General features: G+C 37.5%; 1 protein-coding gene across 1 annotated transcript; it reads right to left on the bottom strand.

Moving 5' to 3' along the window:
- Nucleotides 1-27,973, bottom strand: LOC306884661 (F-box/WD repeat-containing protein 4-like). The gene is given in 10 exon segments (XM_079440726.1): nucleotides 1-519; nucleotides 601-742; nucleotides 3,592-3,732; nucleotides 10,885-10,950; nucleotides 23,896-23,990; nucleotides 24,801-24,933; nucleotides 25,750-25,935; nucleotides 26,351-26,446; nucleotides 27,621-27,805; nucleotides 27,807-27,973. Coding segments are annotated over 10 exon segments (1,305 nt in total). The 5' UTR covers nucleotides 27,933-27,973; the 3' UTR covers nucleotides 1-384.

Genomic DNA, 27,973 nt, shown 5'->3' with positions numbered 1-27,973 from the left:
AACAAAACAAAACACGTTTATTTGGCTCATTGTTGGAAAAATATACTTTCAGTTACAATACATCTATTATCATATGTGCTGTGGTTTAGCATACATCCCCTCAGTGGATGCTGGCAGCTTTGAGCAGTGTTTGTTTTAGACATCTCAGGTCGCTGGCAATGTGTTAAGTCCGTTAAGACTCGGACCACAGAAGGTTGTGAACCCTGCTTGCTCTCAGGAGCCTGTGACAGGGGAAATATCCACTAGGCCATAACTGTATCATTAGCTGCACTGAACATCCAAAGGCAAGATGGCTACTTCCCCATTTAAGGGTCTAAGACCATCACTAAGGGCTTGGAGGAGTGAAGAACAAGCCTTAAAGTCTCAAGCAACATTAACGGATGGTTATTTCCAGGTCTGGGACGCTGCAGTTCTGAAGTCAAGGGAGTAGAGGACAGAGGCCAGGGCAGCGTACAGGTGAGTGGTGTTGAAGCACAGGCTGTACACTGGGCTGCTGGTGGTGGGTGCCAACTGGAACATCTGTCAACCAATTATTGCAACAATGAATATTACTGTAGTAAAACACCAAATGAAAAGGTGCTGAAGCATGCTCGCAGTTACCTGTAAACAGCGTGTTTGCCGTTTGTCCCAAAGGCGGACTACTCCGTAGTATGATGAACCACTGGCAATCATGTGATTCTTGTCTGTCTTTATACAGTAAAGAGCGCTGTCATGAGGCTCCTCCCACTCCATCACACACTTCCTGTTAGAAAGATAAATCAAGGGCACATATTGATCAGGTGCTACAAATATATTTCTTTTATAGGGTACATCAAACAATACCTTTTTTAACTTGGCAAAATGATTAAATATGCAGAAGTGCACATGTGATTTAAGAGCTACAGCAGAGGAGAACGTTTACAGGGAACAATGACTTAAACTGTGGTCTAATCGTCACACAAAGCTGTTGAATAGACTACCTTTACAATGCTTTGTCTTTTTTGGAGCTTGACAGTCCCTGGTCACTATGTGTTTTCACTGTATGGAAAAGAGCAGTGTGACATTCTTCAAAATATCTTCTTTTGTGTTCCACAGAAGAACGCAGAGTTATTTTAGTACCAGTGAGATAATGTTACAGTTTTAATCATATTTTTATTTTTATTTAACTATATAGTTATATATCCATTTTTATTTCAGTTTAAGTTTTAGTTGTTTTAGTACATCAAGTTAACCTAAATGAAAATGAGAAATGTTGCTTTGGCAACTAACTGAAATAAAATAAGTTTAAGTTTGTTTATTTGCATTTTATTTATTGTAGTTAAGATTTATTTTATTTCAAGTAACAACATTTTTTTTATTCTAGTTTTAGAATATAACTATAATAACCCTGGAAGAACGAAAGACATGCTGGTTTGGAATGATATGAGAGTGCGTAAATCTTGTCAAAATGCTCATTTTTGGATGAACTGTCCTTTTAAAGAACAATGGGTTATTTATGTTCCCTTTATAATTATAGCTAGGATTATCATAATGGACATCACACAAAAAATAAAATCACTGAATCAAATTTCCAGCTGAAATAAACATATAATGTACAGCTATGCATATTTGGACACATTCTGAAATACTGAAGTCCATAGCTACACCACAGCTCCAGCCATTGTCTCGCTATATTAGACCGGTCTTAAAGCAGAGGGCCAAAGCCACCATGGCTAGCTCTCCCTGCGCGGCTTAAAGGCGAGTGTCTTATTTGCGCTGGCAGGCCACAAGGGTGAAACCTCATCCCTTGTTTACGGAAAGGGGATTTCTTGTTTTAGAGCAGGTCGAGAAAAAAAAAAGAGGGAAGGACAGGACAAGTGTCTGCGCGTGTGCTGAGCCAATAGAGATCAATTCTCCATTAATGGTGTGCTGAATAAATCATGGAGAGGGAGTGTGGCCGGGCCGTGTGGCAGACAGCAGGGCAGCAGAAGAGTGCGGGAGATGTCTGGATTGCATCTTGCTGTGCTGCACATTTGTACACACATGCACTCACACAGAGGAACAAAAACTTAAACGCGGGTTGGGTCATTCCTCTTACGCAGAGAATTTCATCATATTCAATCAACAATTCACAATACAGTTAAATATACTCTCAGAAAAAAAGTGCAAAAATGTTACCTTTGGAGGTGCAACAGTCTGTCACTTGGGGAAAACCATTAAAGGGACATCTTTGTACCTTATCCACCCATAAAAGATGCATATTAATACCTTAATATGTACCCTTAAATACGTACATTATAGAGGTAAATAAGGATGTCTTTTCAGGGAAGTGCCCCATTGACAAGCAGTTGCATCTCTTATGGTACAATTGTTGCACATTTTTTTGAGCGTGTACCCTGAAATTAAAATTACTTGTTACTTAAAAATTAAAACAACAACTCTAGTGTCAAGTATTGGCAATTCATTTTTATAAATGTTATATTTTATATTGTTAGCTGGTTTGTTTCATTTAAAAAATATTAGTATGACAATAACATTTTTTACAAACTGGCATGTAAGCTAATTCTCAATACTTTAGTGCAGCTCTTTATATACTGTATATATTTTATTTCCATCTCTTTATCTCCATCATGTTAGGAATCCTGTTCATTTTCTTGGAATGTAAATAATCAAATTATAATTGAAGTTATGTATATAATATATAATATTAAAGGAAAAAATAAGTAGCAGCCAAATATATTAAATATTAGTCATCTTTATTGGAGTTTAAGCATAAATAAATTGAAAAGTTTGTGCTTAAACTAATCCGTCATCGCATGTCTCCCATTATTAACCCCTTGTATATGCAAGGTGCTGAGCAATCAAATTCAGCTGAAGAGACATGCACACATCCTCCTCAATTATTCACAATTAATCTAAAAATTAGTTGCACACACTTACCCATCATGTACAGTTTACAAGTGAATTAAAGTGCACTCTTTTTATAGACAATGACGACATTCAGATGACTAACCGCTTTGAATCAAGACGTACCACATATTGAGTCCTGACTGGTCTTACTGTGAATTATTGATATCTTAAGAGGGGACATTTGCCCCTCCCCAAACTCTCCAGGGCCCTCTTTCAATCACCTCTGATTTGTGTTACTTGACTGCCCATATGCGATTGTGAGGATCCCCCCCTCGCCAAAGCCCTACATAGAGCCCCAGTCCACCCCACAAGCGGCTCGCTGATCCCCAGCACCCGCCCCGTTGTCCTGGAGACGTGCCGCGCCACATCAATATGGCCACCAACCGACGTGGACTTGGGTGGGTGAGTCTCTCCGCAAGAGCCTCTCTCGACGAGGGGGTCCTTTTCAATCTCTCAGAGGAACAATTGTGTCCACAGACCCAAGAGGAGGCTCAAGTCTGGCTTCTTTTTTATCTAAACGGTACTCTATGCACAGGAGGGCTTATTAGATTAACAGAGAACACTAATCTTCCTCACAGGCTCTCCGAGACGTACCGGCTAACTTTATTAGTCTCAGTAGACAAGGCCAAATCTGCTGACAGCACAGGTCAATGTAAGAACTAAGCCTAATGTAACTCGAATCGTAACGGCGAGGTGCTGGAGGTTCCCAGAACTGGACAATACCTGGAGCAGACGCGCAAATCCCAATAGCGGATGAAAGTGTCGTATCCACAGGTGAGGAGCTGGAAGGGAGACTCGTAGGCAATGTCCAACACACCTGCGCCATGGCGGAACTCTGTACCGAGACACGACACCAGGTGACACCTGGGAGAAAGAGATAAGAGAAGAAGCTTGCAGATTATACCCTGTCAAACCTCATTGAGAAAGATTAACACATTAATAAAAACACAGACCACAACTTCAAAAGCAGCCGAGACAGAATTACGCAAACTTGCTGGAGGCCAATCGTTCCAGAGAGCAACTGGACAAGTGAGGTCATCTGCATCTCATCGTCTGAGTATCAGTTTTATCAAAGCGATTCAGTGACTGGCAGGCTCATAAAACAGGTTGTGTTTAGTTGTTGAGATTGGAACATCTCCCAGTCTTCACATCTCCGAGTCAATAAATATCTAATTTCAAACCAAACACCTTCATTTGCTCGCTTAATCTCTTATTACCATCAAATCCCGCTATACTTGTGCGTTTCCAATGACCGTGGACCACACAAAAGCTAAATTAAGTCTTGGGATGAGGAGATAAAAAAGTAAACACCTTTCTGACTTTGAATGGGCTGCTAAAGCAGCTTAGTTTGGCTATAAGGTACATTCCCAGATACGCGAGGAGTGGAAGAAAGGAGATGGAGGGTAGAAGTGGGGGATGTCGGGACTAGCACCACGCTCCTATGATCACAGACCCAACGGGTCCACGGCGCCCTCCACCCCCACCCGCGCCGCAGAGGCCAGATTATTGTAGAATCACAATTTCTTTGTTGCTATTTAATTCCCTCCATGACCGTGACTGTGTGCGACTTGTGGACCTTTGATACCTGGTCCCTAGCAACCATTTAGGGGAGCCCAATGGCCATAGCGACCACCCCCCACGTTCGAGGTCTCCTGTGAGCTTGTTCACCGAGGGCAGACTGGTAATCCTCAACCTTCGCTCTGGGGGAGACAAGGGGGGTCTTTCTTAGACACAGGCTCTTTAAGAGATAGTCCCGCAGAACCAAAGGCCAAGACCCTGGTGGGCCTAAAGACAAACTCTCTTGTAGCCCCTCGGGCATCTGCATACCCTTCATTTACCCCTTGCTGCTAAAATAACACGCTGGCAACAACTTGAACTGATGACAGTGCTGAACAATGGGGACAATCAATTAAATGATGCAAAACATTTATTTGCACAACATGCAATTTGCATCAGATATTTCTTTTTTAAGTGCTTTAGGAAATTGTGTAAACTCAGGTCAGGAGAGAAAGAGAGAGAGAGCGTCCGACGTCAGCCTGGGACGCTCTGCAAATGTCAAAGCGCGAAGTGAGAAAAACAAGCATTGTAAAAGAAGTCTTCACATCTGTGCTCTGATTTTAAAGCCAGTAATAGCACTGTTCCAAGTACAACAGCAAACACCCAGGATTCTTAAATTGTTAGGTCACTGGTTTTTTTATGCGTCCCATGTTTTTTCTCCCATTTTAGAGAGAACCTGTGAAGATTACAGGATGGAGGATAACCGTATAATCTTTTAAATTACTGCATCTGCATGGCAGGCGACCTTGTTCTTCCAGCGTCTGATCTGTTTGGGAACATGTGGCGAGACTGTCCCTTCTCCAAACGTCATCTGATCACGGTTGGTTCAACGAGAGCTTCTGATTGAGTGAAAAAAGGTTAGAGGGCTGCTAAGGAAAAATTGATCTTCGATTTAAACTCAGAGTACAGGAGTCATTTAGCAGAGTGATGACACGTGTTTTATTAAGGTCAGAAGGTGAAATGGACAGATTAATTAAGACATGAGAGCGACTGTCCCAGTGGAGTAATACATATACAGTGTGTCCGCCAGCATTCCCTCTCGAACGCGGTTCAAAGGCTGCCAAACAAAGGTGGTTTGCCTTCTCCTTTAAGCAAGCAAAACTAGAAATTACATAACAATAAGTGGGGCCCTATCGTGGCTTTTTTCGCAGCTCTTGCCGAAGGAGACGTCTAATGTTCAGACATGTGGAAGCTGAGAGGTCACTAACAGACATGTCAGGGGCAACTGTGATATTTGCAATCTGCTAAAGTGATCACATGAACAATGTAGCCATCAAATACAGACAGATAAACTAGAGGGAAAAAGCTTTATTTTCTACATCCTTTTAAAGCGTTCCTCAAAGAGCAACTGACCTCAACCTAATCCTCTTTGACCCCTGGATATGTTTAAGCTCAAGCAAAAACAGCACTCAGTACTTGCAATACTCATCCACACACTCATACAGAATCTGTAGCTTTTTCTGCACTGATTCTACTTGAAATCTGCAGAAAACGTAACTATAGCTAAATGCATTGGCAAAATATAACACTCTTATTGGGAGTTAAAAAGTAGAATGACATGTTATTTAATAAACTACTAATTCATTCATAGAATATAAAATTAATTAAAATGATAATAAATTAGCAACCAAATTAAAATGATATATATGATATATTTGAAATGATAAAAATAAAATATATTTTTTATATTTAATAATTTTAAATGTATAAATTGTAAGAAAGAAAACCATTATTACATGCATGCATATCTATGGTCTTCTGCAATTGCGGTTTCATATAAAATATATTTATAATGTATATTTGTAGTCTTTATAGAAGCAAAATATAAAAAAAGGCTTTTAAACTTTTTGCCAAAGGACCACCGACTACTTACTTAACGCAGTTAAATCTTATATTTGTTTAAAAACGAACATACTTTCCAATGGCCCTAAAGACAGTTGCAAATAAAGGTCCTACTTTTTATGTTCTGGTATTGCTTGGGAGTTTTTAAATCCCTATTCTGCACTATAAAGAATGGCATGTGTTCGTAATTAGTCATGAGTTATGGTCTCAGGGCCATCAAGAAAAATGGTGGGTCTGGCCTCCCTAACAGTCCTCAGTCTCTGTTTGACCATTTGGGCCACACACACACACACACTTTATGAAAGGGAACTTTAATGAATTGATGGATTTTGAAAAAAGGCAATTCTGAAGACATTTCTTTGGGTGTTAGATCCACAGGAAAAAGTCATTTTGAGCTAACGCTCTTGTAAGGTTAAGTGTAGAGGGTAAACTGGCACAGGGAAGCTATGGGAAACAGTCAGTGCCCTGAAAGGATGTGAGACAGGTACATAAAGAGCCCTGCTGAGGTTTTCAGGGCCTAAAACAAACAGAAATCGCATTGCGCCGTCTGCATGTCAGCCAATTTAGCCCACAGTCGAAATAACCACCAGCAAAGAGGAAAAGAAAAAAAAAGAATGCCATGGAACAGGACAATGGAGACTTTTAAATGTCACACGCGTTCTCTTAAAAACAATGAGATTGCAATTTGTATAACACAGCTCTTGGTAGGATCCAGGCATTTAACCCTTTTCTTTGAGAGAAAAAATGTCAAGAATTTCTGCCCAATTGTGAGATTCTTTGATGGCAAGAGCCCCATGAAACTTAGGGGTCCTTTTAAAGCACCACTTGTGTGTCCCTGACTCCGGCTGATCATAGACTTTTTCCCTTTAAACAGCAGAAAGACATTAAAGAAAGAACATAATTGCCATGTCCAGGGCAGAGTCCGAAATTCTGTGAAGCTGGAAATGTTTCCAATTTCTTTATAATGAAAGTTTAATTAAAAGTTGGCCCAGACAACCTAATACAAATTCAAGGTCTAAATTAAACTTTTTGTTACTTAAAATTGAGCCATTAATTTGTCTCCCCAATCATGAAACTGTTTTTTGCATGATATTTATAAAGAACTGGAAAAAATAATGGACTTATTTATTCACATTTGGTGCTTTGATAAATTTTGCACCCTTGGTTTCATGTTCATGTCCCTAATTTCTATTCTTTGCATACAAAAAAAGAGACCATTTTCAAGTAAATATCACATTAATAATAAATTTACGTTAAAGCAATATTGCATCCATTTTAGCAAAACAATAAAATGTCTGCTTTTTTGGTGTCTGGGGATTGTCTGTCTTCAGCCTGATGATTATCAAGTATCTTTTCAAGCACTTGACTTAAAAGACATCATAGAAGACAACATGTTACTAGTGCTGGCTAACAGTAGTGAAATCTCAATGTCCCTCATACTCAAACTCTCTTCTTTACTTCCCTCATAATGCTGTAATTAGTTTAAGCAGCTGGTCAGCTGAGACATGAGGGTCTGAGTGATCTTGGCCTGTACACGTCCTCTCTATTATTCCTCCATCCATTCAACAGGCCTTGCTAAAAAATAAAATAAAATAAAAAATACAACCCGATCTTTCAAGAATATGTTAAAAAATGTCATTGGCTCTCGCCAGTTTCACTTGAAGTAGCCGGCTCAAAAAAACATCAGGAATTCTCTCTCTCTTAGGTGATGTGGCGTTTGAAAAATAATTTTTATAACACTACTGTATATACAAACAACATTTACAAGTGACAACACAAGTAGTTTTGTGCTGAACATGAAACCAATCTTGACATTACAATGCAGTCAACACTCTTGTGGCAAACAGGTTGGATGTTTGTTCCGATGTTGTCTGTTATTGAGGTAAATGTAAGTGCTCTAATGTGTCTCACGTTTGTGCTGGTCGTCTAAGGGTTATGCTGGTGGCCCGTCTGGGAAATGTTAAAAAGGGAGACATAGGAACACACACACATACACACAGGCCCCCATTCCCTGTTACCCCCCAACCCCTCCACTCATCAGTCGGTTTCTCAGCCCCCTGTGACTGGCGGCTTTGTGCTCCTCACACAAGGTGCACCTGATTACTAGACGGGAACACATTATGGCAGGATATAACTGACCCTAGTGCAGCTACACAAAGACAGGAGGAAAAACAACACGACTCACTCCAGGACAGGTCACTGAACGCTCCTGAGACACTTAACACTCAGGTAATGCTCTCAGTGATAAAATGCACCTATTTTGCACGTAAAACTGATTCAATAATGTGTGACAAAATCTACTGAAACTTCTTTCCTTATGCAAGTAAAACTAAATGTAATAAAATATTACCTGGAGCTAATATTAAAATCAATCAATTAAAAAATAAAATAAAATAAAAAATAAATGTATATATCTCCAAACGTTTTATTATATGTGTATGTATATATATATATATATATATATATATATATATATATATATATATATATGCAAAACATTTTGTTTTACGTGGATATTGGAACGAGAGTGAAATACAAAAATAATATTTTGGCATTCAAATAGATTACAAATACAGAAACATTTGATTTTGTGTTGAATGAGAGACCCAACATTGGTTTCAGTTTGATTTTAGCTTGTCGTTTATATAGCTATAGCTTCTTATCTTTTTAATTCTTGTTCTTTTCTAAATACTGTTTTACTGAAAGGATTTGTTGTGGAGTGAAGGGAACTAAAATAGCCTAGCTAAGTTTACAGTGTTTATTACAATTTTTGTAAACATTTTGCGTCGGCATTAGGCCTATTTATGAATGAAATAATAAAATGTGACTTATACGCGACTTGTTTTTTTTCTCTGAAAAACACTATTTTTTTAAGCCCCACTCGCGGCATTATTTAGAAGACGACAACAAACATGTTAATGTGTTTGGTTGGTAAAATAAATATTGTAAATTCAATTCAGAGCGTCTTCCTTGTCTGGAATGCATGTATTCTTGAATCTATAAGGTAACAATAATATAATAAGATAACCTTGTTTGAAATGGGTTTGGCTAAAAGAAAATGTTGGTTTCGTCTGTACTACTAGCTAGGTACTTATACTATATTTACTATGTTGAGTTAAATAGAATTGCATTACTAAAAGAGACTAAAATGCAATTTTCGTCGACTAAAACTAGACGAAAATAGTCATGGATAATTCTGACTAAAATAAGACTAAAATGCTCAGACTTTTAGTTGACTGAAACTTGACTAGACTAAAAAGAGTATGAACGTGACTAAAACTAATAAAAACTAAAATGACAGCTTCACACAAAGACGAGACTAAAACTAAAATTAAAACAGGTCACCAAAAACAATACTAATTATCGTAATGACTGCTGAAAATTCTAATTACATTTTCAAACATACTGAACTAGAAAAGTTGTTTTAAATTGTAATAATATAGTTATTCCATTAATATAAATGGAGCTTTGGTGAACATAAGGAACTTTCAAAATCATAAAAAAATCTCACCAAGCCCAAACTTCTTGACGATATATTAAATTTCTGAAAAACTGCCGTGTTACATCAAAGCAACAAAGACTCTTGCCTGTTCACTGACTGTCACACCTCTGTGTAACCTTAATTGGTTCCTAGTTTAACAGGGTTGTAGTGAGTCTAACTTGATTCAATGGCCTGTTTACCTGTGCATGCATCTGCATTCTGATAGCCGGCCAGCCCACGTGTCCATCAAGCTGACACTGGCTACCCGCGCCTCACAGATCAAACGCAGCCACATCGGTGGGTCACATTAATCTTGGCTCAACTTTTGTGTTCCGGTGTTCTATAGAACATGTGATTCCCAGGGAAATCTGTCTGGAATCGCCTCTACTCCTTCTCCGCAATTTTTCCCGTCTCAAATTTCCTTGTCATTTGGTGCCGGAACTCACGGTCCCCCCCCAGCCACCACCTCCTCTTTTACTTTCCTTAGACTGACAACATACAAGCAGGCTGAATTCAGCAGGTAAAGCTGGGGAATTACGGAAACCAGTCAGGTTGTATCAGGTTTAAGCCTGGCCTTTCATAACAGGAATTTTTAAGTCAGCTTTGAACTTCTCAAAGAGAAAAGACTCAGTTGACGGGATAATGGAGCAGCTTCCCTCATCATGATAAGGTTCTACTTTCACTTTGTGTGAAATTAACAGTTTCAAATAGTAACGCATTAGAATTCATACATTTTTGAGCTTTATACATGTAGAAACCACATTTAACTGAATGTTGCCATGAAAGCCTGTGCATTTAAACATAACTAAGATCTAACTTAAAATCTAATGGTAATTTCGACAGGGAGTGGAAAACACAGAACAATTTTATGGCTATAAATTTACAAATAACACGTAATTCCAATTAGTTATGTAAAATAATAATATTTATATTTTTAAACTTGGCACAGTGTCTTAAAAGATGTAAAAACTGCACAATATGCTGACAAAACAAAATGCATTACAACAAAAGTAAAAAAAAAAAATGTAACAGATGGAACATGTTCCAGCAACAGGTTATATAGAACAAATAAATATTACTACAAAGTATTTCTGAAAAAATACTAAATATTTAAATAACCATGTAGAAAAAAATACCTTTCTGTGTCCCAGATTCGAAGAGGAGCTAAATTCTCACAGCAGGCTGTTCCTGTCACAAAGTTGCTGCAAAGATATAAAGATCTTTAGAAATGATTGCAAAATAACGATAAAATTTTTCAAAGCTACCGTTCAACAATTTAATAATTTTTAGGCAAAATAATGCCAGATCTTTATACCAGATTTTGCAATGGTTTATTAATATCAAGAATTACAAACAAACTAATAATAATAATAATAGTATTATTAGTAGTAGTAGAACTTTGTATTTATTATTATTATTAATACACCTTTACGCGATTAAGAGTCTTAAGTGCTTTCTAGAATATTTTCTCAAATAATCTTTGTTCCAGCATTTAATGCTTTTAGCATTTAAATACTGAGCAGGTGATGTAACAGTGGAGTAATAGTTCGGCTCCTGGAGAGAATACACACAGCGCATTAAAAACAAATTTTGAAAAGCGAATGGAGCGTAGCGAGGTGTAAAGAGTGGCTGAAGGGTATGTTGAGACAGTGGATTTGTTCACAGATGTGTTTTCGTTCATGAGACATCTAGGGAGAAAAACATGAAAAAAGAAAAAGAAACAAAAACACTCGGATGCCCTCTTTTTAGTTGGGTGACAGGTTGAAATTAGTCGAGCAGGTATGGGGGGGCGGGTGTGTGAGCACAGCAGTTTTGACCTGCGTGACAGTCAGGGATTAGAGCCCTCCTGGACAGCTGGGATTGGCGGGTGAGGCTCAAGGCTCTCCTGCTCCCTGCATTGTGTTCGGAGGTGAGCTGAACAATAGGGCCCTCACACTAGTGAACACACAGGAATGTGCCTGTTTTAGCACTCAGGTATTCCTGCAATGCCCTGCTGGGATGGTCTCTTTCATTGACAGAATGCTTTCTCAGTCTCTGTGCCAACTATGTAAACTGTGTGTGGCGTCAACGTGCCTCGCAGCGAATGCTTACTGACGCACCACGCGAGAGGCACGTAAAACTACACGAATCACAAAGCATCTCCCTCTCTCACATACTTTCATACCTCTACAGAAAACCCAGAGAAAGAGCAGGGGGCTCTATGCCCTCCCACTAACATCAACCAAAGAAACGGGCTTCACAATGGAATACCAGTGTGGCCTCAAATTAACAACCAGCCCGTGTGAATAAGCTCTGTAGCGCCTGGTGTCCAAGTCCAAACCCCCAATACAAAAACAGAGGGACAGTGACCCTTCATCTCACTCACACACAAACACACATACAACATACAGAGAGTCGGTTTGTTAAGGCCCTTTCACACCAAGAACGATAACCATAATGATAAACACACAGTTCTAAAAATCTTTCTACATTAAAAAGAATAACAGAGTCCATACCACAACTACATGAATGGAACGACAATGCTTCAGAATTATTTTTCCTCCTCATAAGCAGTAAAAACATTGATAGCCAATCAGAATTCACTAGGGTAGTGCCGATAGATGATAGTATTGTGTATCGACAATAGTCAGAGATATCGCCTGTGGCTAATGCCTTTGATGATAGCAAGACGATGATGATGATTATTATCTAATTAATATTAGGTCTTATTTGTTCTGTTTTTCAGTGTTGTGCATTATAACCAATCATACACGATTCCGTTGAGTTCATGAATGCAATGGCCAATCAGATTAGTCATCGTTGAAACACTGGAGCTTTGTCGTTCAGGGCACACGCTCGCGAACTGAATTCTGCTCTCTCGCAAATTCTCTCATACACTATGTGTGATGTAAGTATAAGACATTCATTCATCATACAGTGTATAATAAAGTGCAACACTCACGCTAAACTGAAGTCAGTGATGATGTTCTTTGATAACGTAAAAATTCTTTGCTCGTTTTCTGTAGCTGCTGTTTGAATAACTGTGGAAATGCAAGCATTAAAAATAGTAACTTACAATGTTTCTATTAAATTGGCATCATGTTAAATACAAATATATAATATAATATTTTAGAACATCCATATGCTACTTTACTAAAAAAGATATAATGTTTAGGCTACTTTTAGTCATACCCTGGAGTTGGTTCACGCTTTGGCTATGGGACTAAGTAAATAATTTAATAAATTTGCACGATAATATCGTGTATCGGCATATCTCACGGGCTAACAATAGGAAAATAAGACTATTGAGCATACCGCCCAACACTGGAATTCACCCGAATTAACGATAAAACTGCTGTGCGCTTACTGCGTATTGGTGTGGACGCTAATATAGTTACCGTTTTCAGTGTGAACAGGCCTTTAGATTTGAATGAAAAGGTGTGCTTGCTTTCAGAGCAGAAATTCAACAGTTGATGAGGTAAAAACAATTGATCATAAAATTAGTACCAAACAAAAACCCAACAAGTTTTTGAAGATACAACATGATAACGCTAAGAACCTGAGATATGCGAGCAAAATGCGAAGCCATTTTTGGTGTGAAAAAGGCGGAAAGAAAGAGAGAGAGCGTACTAGTAAAGTTGAGGGAACATGCGCTCTCGTCTGTGATGGCTTCAGTTGGTTTGTTCATTGAGGGCCCAAGCATATTGGCAAAGACAGCCATGGCAGCTGTCAACCCAGTTAGCGGTGGTCCATCAACCATATTCAGCTCGCCTGGCCAGTGCTGGCATTTTAATTACTGTTGGGTAAACTCATTTGCCCCAATGAAGGCCGTGCGCCCTAATAGAATATGCAGGCTGCCTGACCTTTGAACCCATGTGACACAAGATACAATAGGGGCAAGGCCAAAGCTCTCTCTTCCCAGCCCTTATTACTCTCTATTACTTCAATTACTTATCCCTCAGTGAGTCTGATTGTGAAAAAACACAAGGGAGGGAGCGAAAAGGAAAAAAATAGAACACCACAATTAAATACATTTTTGTCTCCAAGACAAGTTCTGATTGATCTGAAAGGAACTCCTAGTGATATTATAGCTGTAAAAGGTCAAAGCCTCTCTCTCGCCTAATGTGCCTCCACCTTCCCTCGACCTTATGCCCCCCTCTAAACCGAAGAGCACGGACAATCTCCCTCCAAAGCCCCCGGCCCACGCTGCCCACCCGAACCCCAACTCCTCTGCCCCAAAAAACCCAGCACGCCCAGGATCATTAGAACATGTCAGGGGTTCACTGCCAACACAACCATTTTGGTAACCTAATCAGCTGACATCATTATTCGAGTAACTGTGCAGCATGAAATTAGTGCCGGGGTCACACAAACTTTAATTCATCCCCTGCTGGGAGAAGAACTCCACAGTAACAACATTGTTAGGGCCAAACCAACACAAGCAACCACGTGTATTGGGTCAAGACCACCGCAAGCTATTTTGGTACCAAACAGCACACATCACTGAAAATGTGCTGAGTGTATCATGGAGATATAATGGGATATTTTTTAAAAGATAGAACTAAAATTATTGTTGCATAATTTTGATTTTTGCATATTTTTGCTCGTTTATTTGTATGTGGAATGCAAACTACATGTACACTTTTGTTCAGTAAGATTTTTTTAAATTAAAATTATTAATTTATTTATTTTTGTATCATGGTTTCCACATAAATATTAAACAGTGCAACTGTAGTGAACATTGATAATAATAATAAATGTTTCTTTAGCATCAAATCAATGCAATGAATGATTTCTAGAGGATCGCAACACTGAAGACTGCCATAATGGCTTTTGGAAAATTTAGCTGTGACATCACAGGAATAAATTACATTTGGAATTATATTAAAATAGAAAATACTTATTTTAAATTTAAATAATATTAAAATATTACTGTTTAAGATCAAATGAATGCATTTTTGGTGACCATAAGAAACTTTCAAAAACAACTCTTACCTACCTCAAATGTTTGGAAAGGTAGTGTAAAAAAAAATGTAGTACACAGAAACGATCATGGAAATGGCAAAAACAATAGTAAAAACATTGCGTTTTCAGGATAAATTAATTTTAAAAAGAGATGCTACTAACTAAAAAAATACATATTTATATTTTTAGTAGTATGACAGTCGTTCAGTTTTTCCAAAGTGTGATTAAAGTTCTACAAAATGCAATATAGCTTTTTATGTCAAATTATATTGTGTACACAAGCAAAATGAGGCAAACCTATAAAACCAAGTCAAGTAGTCAAGCTTTTTTTTTAAAACATAGAAGCTGGTCAATGGTGGTCTACCAGTTCTAACCAGCTGGTAGTTCAGCAGGTCAACCACCTAAACCAGCTTGGTCCAAAAAAAAAAAACACCTTGTTAAAAAAATAAAATCTACACTGTAAAAAGTGGTTACCTTAAATAGCTATTTCTGCTTGATTTAACCTATATAAATTTATTTTGTTGGTATAAATTAATGTATTTAGGTGTTAAATAATACTTTCTTGCATAAAACCACCTAATTTAATTATCATTTTCGGTATCATTTTTTTTTAGTTTGAGTTTTAATTAGGAGACTCAAAGACTGCCTTACAATGTCCTCTCTAAGCAGTAGGGAATCATTTTTAACAAACTGGTAATCACATCAATTCAATACCACAAATTCTATTACTATTTATCTAAAAAGTAATAGAAATTTATGAAAAAAAAAAAAAGAATCAAATAATCCTAAATTAAAAATATGGCAGTTAAATTGTCATTGTGTAATGATTATAATAAATGAGTAAAATATTTTAAAAACAGTGAAATAAATCTATTGACCCCAAATGCATCTCAGCCTCTCCAAAAGGCCCATGGGTAAAGACAGGGTTCAAAGGGAGTTTAACCCCCCGTGTATCGGCCTTGCAGTGGATGTTGTTCATTTGTTATAGCTGACCCCTGGTTTTGTTCAAGGGGATGTTAGAGTGCTTTCATCTTAGTCCCTAAATATGTTTGAATTGAAAAGGGTTATGATGTATTTATATTGGCTGGAGGAACACAATAGACAGGGTCTTTCTCTTTCCCTCTCTGTGTCGACCCTCCTGCCCCGTCCTCCAGCCCAGCTCCCCCAAGCCCCCCTCCTGCCCCCCCTGTTCAGCTCACACCCGAGTTCACAGACCTTTTGGCTTTCTGTTCATGTCCCCTGCATCTGAGGTCAGAGGAACATTCCATACACCACCTTTTGCTTAGCAGAGTGGAACAGCACCACATCAATTTAGACCAAAAAATACACACAAAAAAAGCCATGAGAAAGTCAGCAGCTAGTTTACGCAGACCTCATCACCTGCCACTAATTAAATCACACATTTATCAGGCCATCAGATAGTAAAAATTACTAGGGAGCCATAAAAGGCTCTTAAAATTAAACAATTAGGAGTCAAATTTTGTTGACAAATTACGAAATAGACATAAACATGACAAACCTGTTTTAAAAAAGTTAAATATTATGACTCCAACATGTCGCTTACCTTAAAGTTTTAATGCATTTGACACCAAGGATGTTAACTAGAACAATAACTATAAAGTTTTAATATGCATTCTAATTACAAGATAATAAGAAAGTTCACACCACAGCCATCACCATAACAACAGAGAAGAACGAAGTCGTTGGAATAATTTTCAGAAGATTTTTTTTTCAGCTGACGAAGATAAAAACATTGACAGCCAATCAGAATCCATTTAAGTTTAAAGAACTCAAGCATTTAATGTAACAGATGAAAATTGTGCAGCATACACAATAGTATAGTAACTGAATGTTATGGTCCATTGGTGTAAATGCTAATATATTCATAATTATTGTGCTTTGTGTGAACAGGATACTGCTCTAAAACAAAGATTTCCGTTGACAATTTAAGTTACAACTGAACCTCACTACGCTATAGAATGATCAATATTTTGCTGCGAGAATGTCTTTAATCACAAATAATGGTTCAATAGACTGAGTAAATCTAATTCTAATTGCAAGCTAGAGTTTGAGAATGTGAATCTTTTTAACTAATTATTTAAAAAACAATCTCAGTAATTTGTTCAAGAATTGGACATCATGTGTTTATTTTTCAATACAGCAGAAAGATATTTGAAGAGATACTTGACGATACCAAAAATAGTTTTACTGAACTGATACCACTTTATTTACCTGACTTTCCATCCAAGAAGATTTGAAATTATTGTTGCATTTTTTGTCACATTTCTGACCATTTCAGCCACGGTCTGGAGCTCTATTTATGATGCCCTGGATATGCGCCACTTGCGCTAGTTCTGGAGCTACGGGCTGCTTAGGAAAATGCTGACGCATTCTGACAAAACAGATTTGAGACAGATTTAAAATTTTCACTGTCAATAAATGATATTTTAAGTTAAATATGATGTCTTTTAGTACTGTGACAATGTATCTGAACTTTTATGTCCACAGTCTTAACTCTACGGCTAAGAAAGATACAGAAATTTGTGCATTACAGCACAGCCACAGAGCTGAACTCCCCAGCTAACTTCTGAGCAAAAATGCTTTTTAGGGAATAACAAAAGTTTCCATCTCAAATGCGCCTGGGGAACACCTGTATGTGGCATGTGTGTAATGATCTGCTTGTGCAAAGTCTGCATAGAAGGGGCATATTGACTGCAATTATTCAGGACACCACCTGCAGTCAGAGGCTATAGCTCCCATGCTGTGCTTTCAGTAGTAAGCGCCCTGTATTTAACGTGTGGGAACGCACATTCTGTCCGTTATCGCTTTATTGTTGCAGACTTTTTCTTTTCTTGCTTTCTTTCTTGTTTTTTCCCCTTTTTTAACTAATTGAATTCTTGACTCCTAAGACACGGCTCGCCCTCCCAGCCTTAAGAGAGAGAGAGAGAGACAGAGAGAGAGAGAGAGAGAGAGAGAGAGAGAGAGAGAGAGAGAGAGAGAGAGAGATGAGAAGCAAAATGAATGACATGAATTTCACTCTTTTTTCTCCTTCTCTCTCTCTCTTTGCTTGAATGAGGTGGAGCAAAGGGGGTAAAATTGGGGCGGGGTGAGCTTAGGGTGGTATAGAGGAGTACGTCTCGCTGTACTTTCATACTGAGGGTCATAGGTCACGCTCCCTCCGTTTGCCAGAGAGTGGTGTTTTGGGGGCGGTTTATCCAACAATCATTTTCTTTGGAAAATTTCAAAGGCAGTGCCCCTGCAACATCTTTGTAGTTGTGCTTGACCAACTCTAAACAAAACAGGCCTCCCCAAAAAGAAGCCTTTCTCGCTTCTCCTCGGGGCTGCTTCTCTTTTTGACGCTTGCACCCTGTCCCTTTTCATCCTCCCTGGCTGGTAGCTGTGGGCTCATTGCAACTACTGAGGTAGCGTGCACTGTGCTCTTTGAGGCAGTTCCATAGAAGGAACGCTTCTGTCCAACATGACATTGCCTATCTCATCATAACATGTAAGAGGCACAAAATTATCAATATCTGCTATCTGTGTTTAGATTCCCTGCATAATACATTGATTAGCCATGTTTAAAAACTCCCTGGGAGATGAACAGACACAAATTTATGCGTAATTTGCATTGGCCAATGAGGACGAATGCATTTGATCATCCAAGTGAGGTCTCTTCATCTAAACTATAATTAAACAACGTCCGAAAAGCTAAACGAACATAATTCTCTCAAGATCAGTGAGATGTGCATGTAGTATTAACAAGACCAAATTACACATTTCAGGCTAATAATTACACTTCTTCTCTGCAACTGAACTGCAGACATCAAACGAACCTAAACCCCACTTTATATCAAACAAGCTTAATGAACTAACTGACAGACTCTGTGCTGCATGTGTGTGCGATATATGCAAGAGGAAGAGTAGCCGACATACCTTACATATACCCTGGCTAGAGTTACCCAGGCCTGGATGGATTCTTCCAGACTCAACAAGTCCCATCTTGTCGTTTAAAATCTGTCATGTCTGGCACTACAGGAAACTATTTATCACAAGAGGCGCTCCCTACTAATTTCTACATCTAGTGGCAAAAAGGGAACGACAAAGACTTGAAATGGGATGGGTCAGACAGACACAAAGAGTGAAGGATGGCATGTCCGAAGGATAACAGATATTCAATGTCCAGTGTCTGCGATATTTAGGTGAAATTGTTTAGTAAAAATACATTAAAATTGTTCAAATAATAGTAATATAATAAAGAGTCTAATAATACAATAAAAAATGCATCCGTTCAAAAGTTGTGGAGTCAGTACGCTTTTTTTTCTGTTTTAACATTAAGTTTTAATATTATGTTCACCAAGGCTATGTTAATTTGGTCAAAAATATAGTAATACTGTACTGTGAAATATTTCAATTTAAAAGAACTATTTTCTATTTTTATATAGTTCAAAATGCAATACTTAATATTGCTCAATAACCACTTAATATTTTTGTGGAAACCATAACGCATTTTTAAGGATTTTTTGAATATAAAATTCAAAAGAGTCTTTATTTGAAATAGAAATCTTTTGTAAGATAATACATGTCTTTACGGTCACGACTGATCACTTTACTGCAGCAAAAAGAGAAAAAGAAAAATTATTTCAATCATTCTGACCCGAAACTTTTGAAAGGTAGTGTATATAATAACTCCTTGAAAGAAAATTAATTGATCATCATCAAATTAAGTAATTAAATATGGAAGGAAAAGTAATTTGTTTGCCATTGTATTGCCTTCATCTATTTCACCCAGATTTCAAATGTAAATATAAACATGAACATGGGAGTATATCTGGTGGAATAAAGAATTAAACCTTCATTTTTTTTTTTTTACCCATAACACAGCTCTTGCTTATTCCTTAATCACACAGTTTGCTAAGAAGTTTACATATGGTGAATATGACAGAGAGAATACTGGTTAATTGCCATGTAAACTGTTTTTTAGCTCCAATTAAAGCAACTGAAAGAGCTCAGTAAAAAAAAAAGAGTAGCTTTCTCTGAGAGCCACATTACCAACTGAGCAAGTCATTCCAGGTCCTAAAACAGTGTCCTCAAGATAAAATGTATGCTAATCAGAGGCCATTAGTAGCAATCAGGGCCCTTGCTCACACAGGAGCAGATGAATCAACATTTGGAGTGAGAGTCTGAAGTCTGACATGGCAGACAAAGACTAGACTGAGATGGGGGAATGGAGGGAGGGATGATCCAGTCAAGCTCACGGGTTACAGATCAAGAATCAGGAATCATTTGGGCTGCTGTGAATACCGTTTTTTTTTTTCTTCAACATGGCCGCTGGTGTCTCTTTGATATGAGATTGTAAATGGAATTCAGAACAGAAGAGCAACCCACTGGAGTGAAATGAGAACAATACAGGGAGCCAGAGTGCCCATTACCTTCGCAATGGGAGAGGGGCCTTTTTTTTTTGGAGCGGTCTCACAGTTAAGGCTGGGACCGCTAGCCATATGACACCATTTAGGGAATTTCAGAGCTAGCGTTCACATTGCAACATCAGCTGTGAAAGTCATGCGTCACCATGGAGTGCTTCAAGTCTGCACAGGACCGGTCCACCGCTCGCACGCATTACGCTCTGATATAACTAGTGAAAAACCTGAGAAGATGGTCCAATATGAAAGAAATAAAATGTAGTGAAAAACCCAGGTGCCTAAAATTGTAAAAGCAATCTCAAGGGCCACTGAATACGGTTAGGATCAGTGACTGCAAAAAGATAGACGACAGTCAGCCTTGGCATTTCGCTCTGGCCGGAATATCCCACTAACAGGCCTTCAGATAACGTTCCTTGGAAAAAACGATGGCAAAAAGGGAGGGAGGGTTACGGAACAGACAAGGAGGGAGGTTAAAAAGAAAGAAACACAAATCGGAGCCTGAGCAAATGGTGGCGGGAAAAAAGAGAGAAGGGCTATATTTTCTTACACGGTTCTTTTGTTTTATACACAAGTGTGATTCTGCATTGGGTTGGAACAATACAGCCCCTAACACCTGAGTGTCAGAGGCGACCATATGCACACTCTTTCGACATCTTTCTCTCTGTTCTCTCTTTTCTTTGTCCCTCACCCCTTCTCTCGGACCCTTTGCTCACTGCAGCGTCTCCTCTCTTGCTCCTTGTCCTTTAGATACCTCAAGCGTGAAGCTGGAACAATTACATTTGCAACACAAGGGCTTCCCATCTATTCCTTCAGGTTTCCAAATTAAAACACACTTCGACAATCACTATTTTGAAACCCTCTCCTTCTACAGTTTCAGCTCCTGACTGTTGCAGGAGTGAAATCAGAACACGCTCTCAATTAGAGGACATCTGTTGCTCTTTCTAATTGGTGGAGCTAGAACATATCAAACAGATAATCTGGAGAGGAAATTAAACTAAGCAAGCCCAAAAATATCAGCTTTACTATGTTATTCAAAATCAAATAGTGGAAGTGGAATTTTTTTTCTTACAATTTGTATGTGCTTTAATTCGATTCCACATGACCAGAAAATCACAGAGAAATATGTTTAAATGTCTGCTTATAAGTTAGTTCAAAGGTTTTATAAAAAGTTCAGAATAAATGTATATAATATAATTAAATCTTAAAACATGAATTAAAGTTTTAAAATATTAAATATTAAAAATGCTAAATGGTAATTATTGTAGTAAATAATTACATTTTTAATTTTTAATTACATTTTTTATTCTGCTTTCTAAACACTGGTTAATATCATGATATTTATCACAATTAATTTATTCTATCGATAGCTAAAAAGATACAGTGTCAACTTAATGAAAAGTAACTACTTTCCAGAAAACACACTAACGTTTAAATGTTTGAGGTTGAAAGATTAAACGATGTCTTAATGTTTTTGAAAGAAGTCTCAAGAATGCATTTATTTGACTAAAAATACAGCAAAAACGTTTATAAAATGTAATTTATCCCCGTGATGGCAAAGCAAAATTTTCAGCATCATTACTCCTGTTTTTAGTGTCACATGATCTTTCAGAAATCATTCTAATATGCTAATTTCGTGTTGATTTGGTTATTATTATCAATGCTGAAAAATGGTTGTGCTACTTTTTTTCCCCTCAGGATTCCCTGATGAATAGACAGTTCCAGAGAACAGCATTTATCTGAAATAGAAATCTTTGATAACATTATAAATGTGTTTACTATCACTGTTGATCAGTTTAATGCATGCTTGCTAAATAAAAACATTAATTTCTTATGAATGGTAGTTTATTTACAAGACATTTACAATCATTTAAAATTTCACACTATAAATAGATCGTTATCAGAATAGGTTTGGTGCAAAGGCATCAAAAAGTATAAAAAGCCCTGATTTAGTTGACGCCTTTATTTCAAGTCAATTTCATCAACTTCTCCCACCGTCAATATGTGTAAAGAAGTGTGGTCCATTATCTAGGTCCAACAGTCTGTTTCAGAGGCTTGCTATTTCAGCCATCAAATTGGAGAATTAATGATGTGGATAATCGTCTCTTATTTTGAAATCTAAATTCTTGGCTGAGGAGACGGGGCAGTGGGGATTAATAACTCGGCTGAGTGACTAAAACTGCGTTGAACCATTGCATCTGCTCAAGTAGCAGTGGCTTTCTTCCGCTACACGCTGACCTTGTCGTGACAAAAGATAAGAACGATCGGTATCTTTTAGTGTCTCCCAGCACACGGTGTTTCCATTCCTTCAGCAGTGCTGTGAAGGTGCGTTTGACGGATCAGGGGCAGGTGGAGGCTCTGCACTAGTGTTACAGCTTCATGTGCCTGCGTGTCATTAAGCATGTGGGAGTATACATGGCCGAGCAATCAAAGGCAGCAGGAGCAAAGGCAACCCCGCTTCACCATAATATCCTGCACGGTTTTTTCCTCTCTCCCTCTTCGCCTGTCTCACTCCATCCCACACTTGTTTAAACAGCTCATCACATCGGGAAACTTCCCAGATGTATAGAGGGAGAAACGGTTAACCAGTTGTAGACTGAAACAGCTTTCTAAAGTTCAAAAGTCTGTAACGATTAATCAACTGGATGGTTCAACATATTTCTGTGTTTAAAAAGTCAAGAAACACAAAGAAACATTCAATGATGTATCGCCACTGTCCTGGTGAGAGCTGAGAAGCAGGAAAAACATTGTGGGGTACATTTGAGAGTTTTAGGCCCACAAAAAGGGTCTTTTTTCACACCACGAGAGGGCAAAATTCTGCTTTCTAAGCCTTTAGGGGCAGGGATCACATTCTTCTGCATCTGCATTTCAGAGGTGTGAACTAATTGACTTCAAAGCAATAGCATGGCAATAAATTGAAGAGTATGTATTAAAAAAGGGTCTGGCCACCTGCTTTGGGTTGCCCTGTCTATGACCACTTCACCTCACGAGCCGTAACGATGCCCCCACCCCGCTCTTTTAAACCCACTGATACATTCATTATTTGAAAGATCTCAAATTCTCTTTGATGAAAGCTAAGGTTGATGTTCAGGTCTGTTGGTGATTCATATGGTGAGAAGAACAGAGGAAACCAGTGAGTATGAAGTATGCGGCAGAATCAAACACATAAGTAAGACGGCCTGAAACTGGAAGAGCATCATGGATATCAAAGGAAATACAGTGTTCAAAGTTCTGAAAATGTGTTTTATTTTGCTAAATAATCTGACATTGAGCTTTAATTCAAAGAAGACTGCCATGATGCTGATGATAAAGATGATCGATGCCATTAAACATGGTTGTTTTTGACCTAGAAATAGTGCAGAAGCATAAATATTGCCTATTTCTATATTCACCATAATGTTTTTTTTTTTTTTAATTATTAAAAATTCTACAATTTTCTGTTTAATCCCAGATTTAAAATTTGGTCTCAGGCAGAATGTTAAAAAATACACTTTTAAAGGCATTTCAACCAATAATGAAAATTCTGTCATTATTAATTCACCCTCATGTTGTTCCAAACCTGTATGACTTTCTACTGTGGAAAATAAAAGGCGATATTTTAAGACTTGTCTCAAAACTGTTTGGTTACCAAGAATTTGTGTTCCACAGGAAAAAGCCATTCAGGTTTTGAAAATTAATCAAACACTGGAAGAAAGGTCGTTGGTAGACTATATTGTAAGCATTACTAAGACTATGTTGTAAGCATCTTAAGCACAAAGACTAGACAAATCTCATGGCACAACTTACCATAGAGATGGACTGATGGCCACCGACCACACTCTGTCATATGTGGGGATTGTATGTAAGCACTGTCCAAATCGATCAGGAGTCAGAGCCCAAATCTAAAATGAAATTACAAACAGTACAAAAATCACGAGTCAGTTAGACACTAACCAGCACTCCTGTTCAAAGATTTGGGGTTAGTATGATTTTTTTTTTTTTTTAATAAATAATAATTTTATTCAGCAAAGGTTTATTATATTGATCAAAAATAAAACCTTTTATATCGTCACAAAAAGTATATTTCAAATAAATGCTGTGCTTCTTAACTTTTTATTCATCAAAAAATTCAGTTTTGCCATCACAGCAACAAGTTACACTTCAAAATATATTACAAAGAAAATAAATTATTATAAATTGTAACAACTTTTCACAATATTACATTTTTTCTGATCACATAAATGCAGCTTTGGTGTGTATAAGACACTTCTTTCAAAAAGAGTAAAAAATGTTTAATCTTCTGATGTCTGTCCAAGGTGTTTCTTAAATATTTATAAGTCCTAGGATGATGAGATGATTCTGTACTATGATATCATACCAAATAGACCTGCCAAACAGTAGCACAGGGTCACTCTACATAGCAGCTTCAAGGCATCCTTGAATATATCTAATAACGAATATAAATAATTTAAATAAATAATTGAGTAAGTGGGACTGAACTGGACTGAGTCCAAATGGACAGATGTAAAGATTTACTTCCCACTCTCCTGTAACAAAATTCTTCTATATACAGTACATGTCACCTTCAAATTCTACTGAAAGCCACACAGTGAGTGAAAAGAAACCAATGCAAGAAATCTAGTCATGGACACACAGTAGCTACCATATTTACTTAAATTAAAACAAAAGCAAAACAGAGTGTACAATCTCACCTTTGCAGTCTTGTCTCTGGAGCCACTGACTATCACACCCCCTTTACAGTCAATGCAGTTCACCTCCTGATTGTGACCATAATACTCCACAGAGTAATCATTTCCTCTGTCATGAACAATAATTTTACCATCACTGAAAAAAAAACAAAGACGAGATTAAGAAATTAAAATAAGAAATTCAAGAAGAGCATTATAGCAAATAAACATAAATGAGATATAATAAAAAAAAAAGCTTTGCGGTTCAGGATTGTATTTTAGGATTAACTCATTGGCTATTCCTGATTAATTATAACTCAAAAGTCTAAACAGAATTGCAGAATATGCAGAATTGATATTTTCTAATATATGTTATGATTTATTTTATATTGTTCCGTACTGTATTTTATGACTTTTTAAACAACATGCGTAGTAGTAGTAATAATAATAATTATTATTATTTATTATTATTATGACTTGTCATAGCACTTACATATCAACTCATATGTAAGTCGCTTTGGATAAAAGCATCTGCTAAATGACTAAATATAAATTATTATTATTATTATTATTATTATTGTGTGCGTTAAATAGCAAACTATCCCAAACAATCAAACCATAAAGTGTGGACTCACTGCATGGCTGAACTACTGTAGTTAATATTTTACTATGTTTAAATTTAGGAAATACCTAGTGGCACAATAACAAAAAAAGAGGGAAAACAAGCACATTCCTGTTTTACCATTCAAGCAAAGAATACAGGTCGCTGATAGTCTCTGTGTGCTAATGGAAATTACATCAGTTTCTCTCTTTTAAAAAAAAAAAGGGTAAAATAGTATTTTAATTTATTCAGTGACTATATTATAAGATTTGAAGAAGCAATTCCTTATCAAATCTGTTCATATGTTTCCTGACTTGATAATTATGATAAAACAATAAATAAAATAAATGACTAAAAAGAAAATGGATTTACCCTCCTGCACTGATAAGGTGTGTGTCTGTCAGAGTGAATCTGCACACGTCTTCTTGGTGTCCCGAGAACAGGGCCACTCGATTCTTTTGTAACTTTCCCCCCTCAGCTCTCAGATGGTACGCACTGATGTTTGCTGCCTGAGAGAGATACAGCACATCACGGTCCAGCTGTATCCATGGCAACAAGCTGTGGGCGAACAATCAAGGAATGGAAATTACTCCTACACATGTTTTTTCTGTAGCTCAATCTGTATCTTGGGGCTTAAGGTGACGAGGAGGCTAATAAAAAAACACAATAATGTCTTGTCCATATTGGCAAGGTCAACTACACACCCTAAGTCAGAGGATAAATGTCTGAAAAATATGTATTTTGGGGTTGGACAAAGAAAGTATGACATCTTCCAACTTACTATTAAATTCCCTTTTCCCTTCTCCCTTTCAAAGCATGGGTTGGGTCACATTATAACCATTTTATTTTACTAGTTTGAGCAATTGCATTTCTGCTTCTGTATATGGCTTGTTATTAAATAAATTAAATAAATTTGACAGGAGTTTAAAGGACTTCGTTCTACAGTATATATAAAGAATATAAAATAACTTACTTAATTTTCCATTTTAAAAGGACTTGTTTACGACAGACTCCATGGATCCAGTTGTGGGACACCCTCACTCGGTTCTTAAGAGGAATAGAAGGACACCTGAAAAAATTTAAAAATGTTTGAGATTATTTTAGCTTAATTTAGATAATTGGGAAAAATAAAGAAACTGCTGTATTCATGCTCCCCTATAGAAGAAGACTGAAAGGACTCTTCTATTAAATGATACGCTGCTTCTTTATAATTTTAGCTGGTGTAAGTGAGCTTATAATGCAAATGTTTTTGATTTGGCACTTTCCACAAAAAGGACACAGCACAGAATTTGAAACTTATCTCTTTTTTTTACTTCTCAATAAATGGTCAGTTAAAGAAAGTGCTTAACCTGCAGAAAATGTTGACCAACAACCTCAGACAGTGAAATTAAATTCAGTTGTTTTTTTTTTAGCATTTTATATTTATTTTCTCTGGGGTTTGAAAACTACTCAACCCTTTTATCAAAGTTTGAGGGTAATGTCTAAATCCAGTTTAAAACCATGATTTGTGCGATTTACCAATTTTAAAGCAAAAACATTCAATCATCATAAAATGACTCATATTTTCCATAAATAAAACTTTTGTGTGTGTGTGTGTGGAATGGCTGAGCTTAGAGCTTGACAAATAAGCCCAACATTAAAATGTGTGTAAAAATTAAGAAAGTGCAGTGTATTATTATTACTGCTGTAGCTTGTCTTTCTGCAGATCTGCAAAATAATATGTTTTTGGGGGGGTCACAAATGTAAAGGTTTCCCCCCAATTTTAGTAATAAGAGGAACATTTTAAGAATTTTATCTTAAACTTTTGTGATAAGAAATTAATAGACTTATATGATAACAGGGTGCATGCAAAATGTAAGACATATCCATATTAGTCCTCAAAAAAATGTTGCGGCACATCAAAGTTCGTTTTCGTGGAAAGTGCTAGTTCAGTTTGGTCTAATCTAAACAATTATACGAAGAAAAAAAAAACAGGCTGACTACAATCCAACATCCTATTCGTCTGATATTACTTTTCCAATTTGTTGTCTTCTGGCCGCTCTTACGTAGAGATTGCACTTGTAAACAAAACCCTCGTGACTATCAGCGTAGGAACGCAACTGAATCTCAACATACGCTGTTTTTATTACGTCACGAGTGATACGAATGCACGTGCTCTACGCAGTCTACGTAGTTCTGTAATTCTATGCGTAGGCCGAGAACTATTAGCTAGCAACACAGCTAGTGCATCTCAAAATCCTTACAAATCTATTCCTTGTCGTGTCAAGCCAGTGTTAATAATGCCTTTAGCTATTTTCCTCCAAACAGCGTCTCTGGAGATGAACGTGTAGCTTCTCTTGCACGCTTGAGAGAGGCGGCAGAGCGATCTGGGATCCAGGTAGGACAGGACGAGGAAGAGCACATCCTCGGGTAACTGAAACAGAAACATCGCGGCTTCTTCTCCAGATCAGCGCCTTTCCGCTTTTCTTTATCACGCTGTGTCTGCCTCCACTAATATGAAGGGTATTACTGAGAGGACACTCGTCGGTTTGACGCAGGAATACGCAGAAGCCCATGTTTTTCTCAAAGCGTGTAGTCACAGTAAGCGAAGGAAGCC

Source organism: Barbus barbus, assembly GCF_936440315.1.
Source record: "Barbus barbus genome assembly, chromosome: 18".
Classification (NCBI taxonomy): Eukaryota; Metazoa; Chordata; class Actinopteri; order Cypriniformes; family Cyprinidae; genus Barbus; species Barbus barbus.
This window is presented reverse-complemented; position numbering and strand designations above follow the sequence as displayed.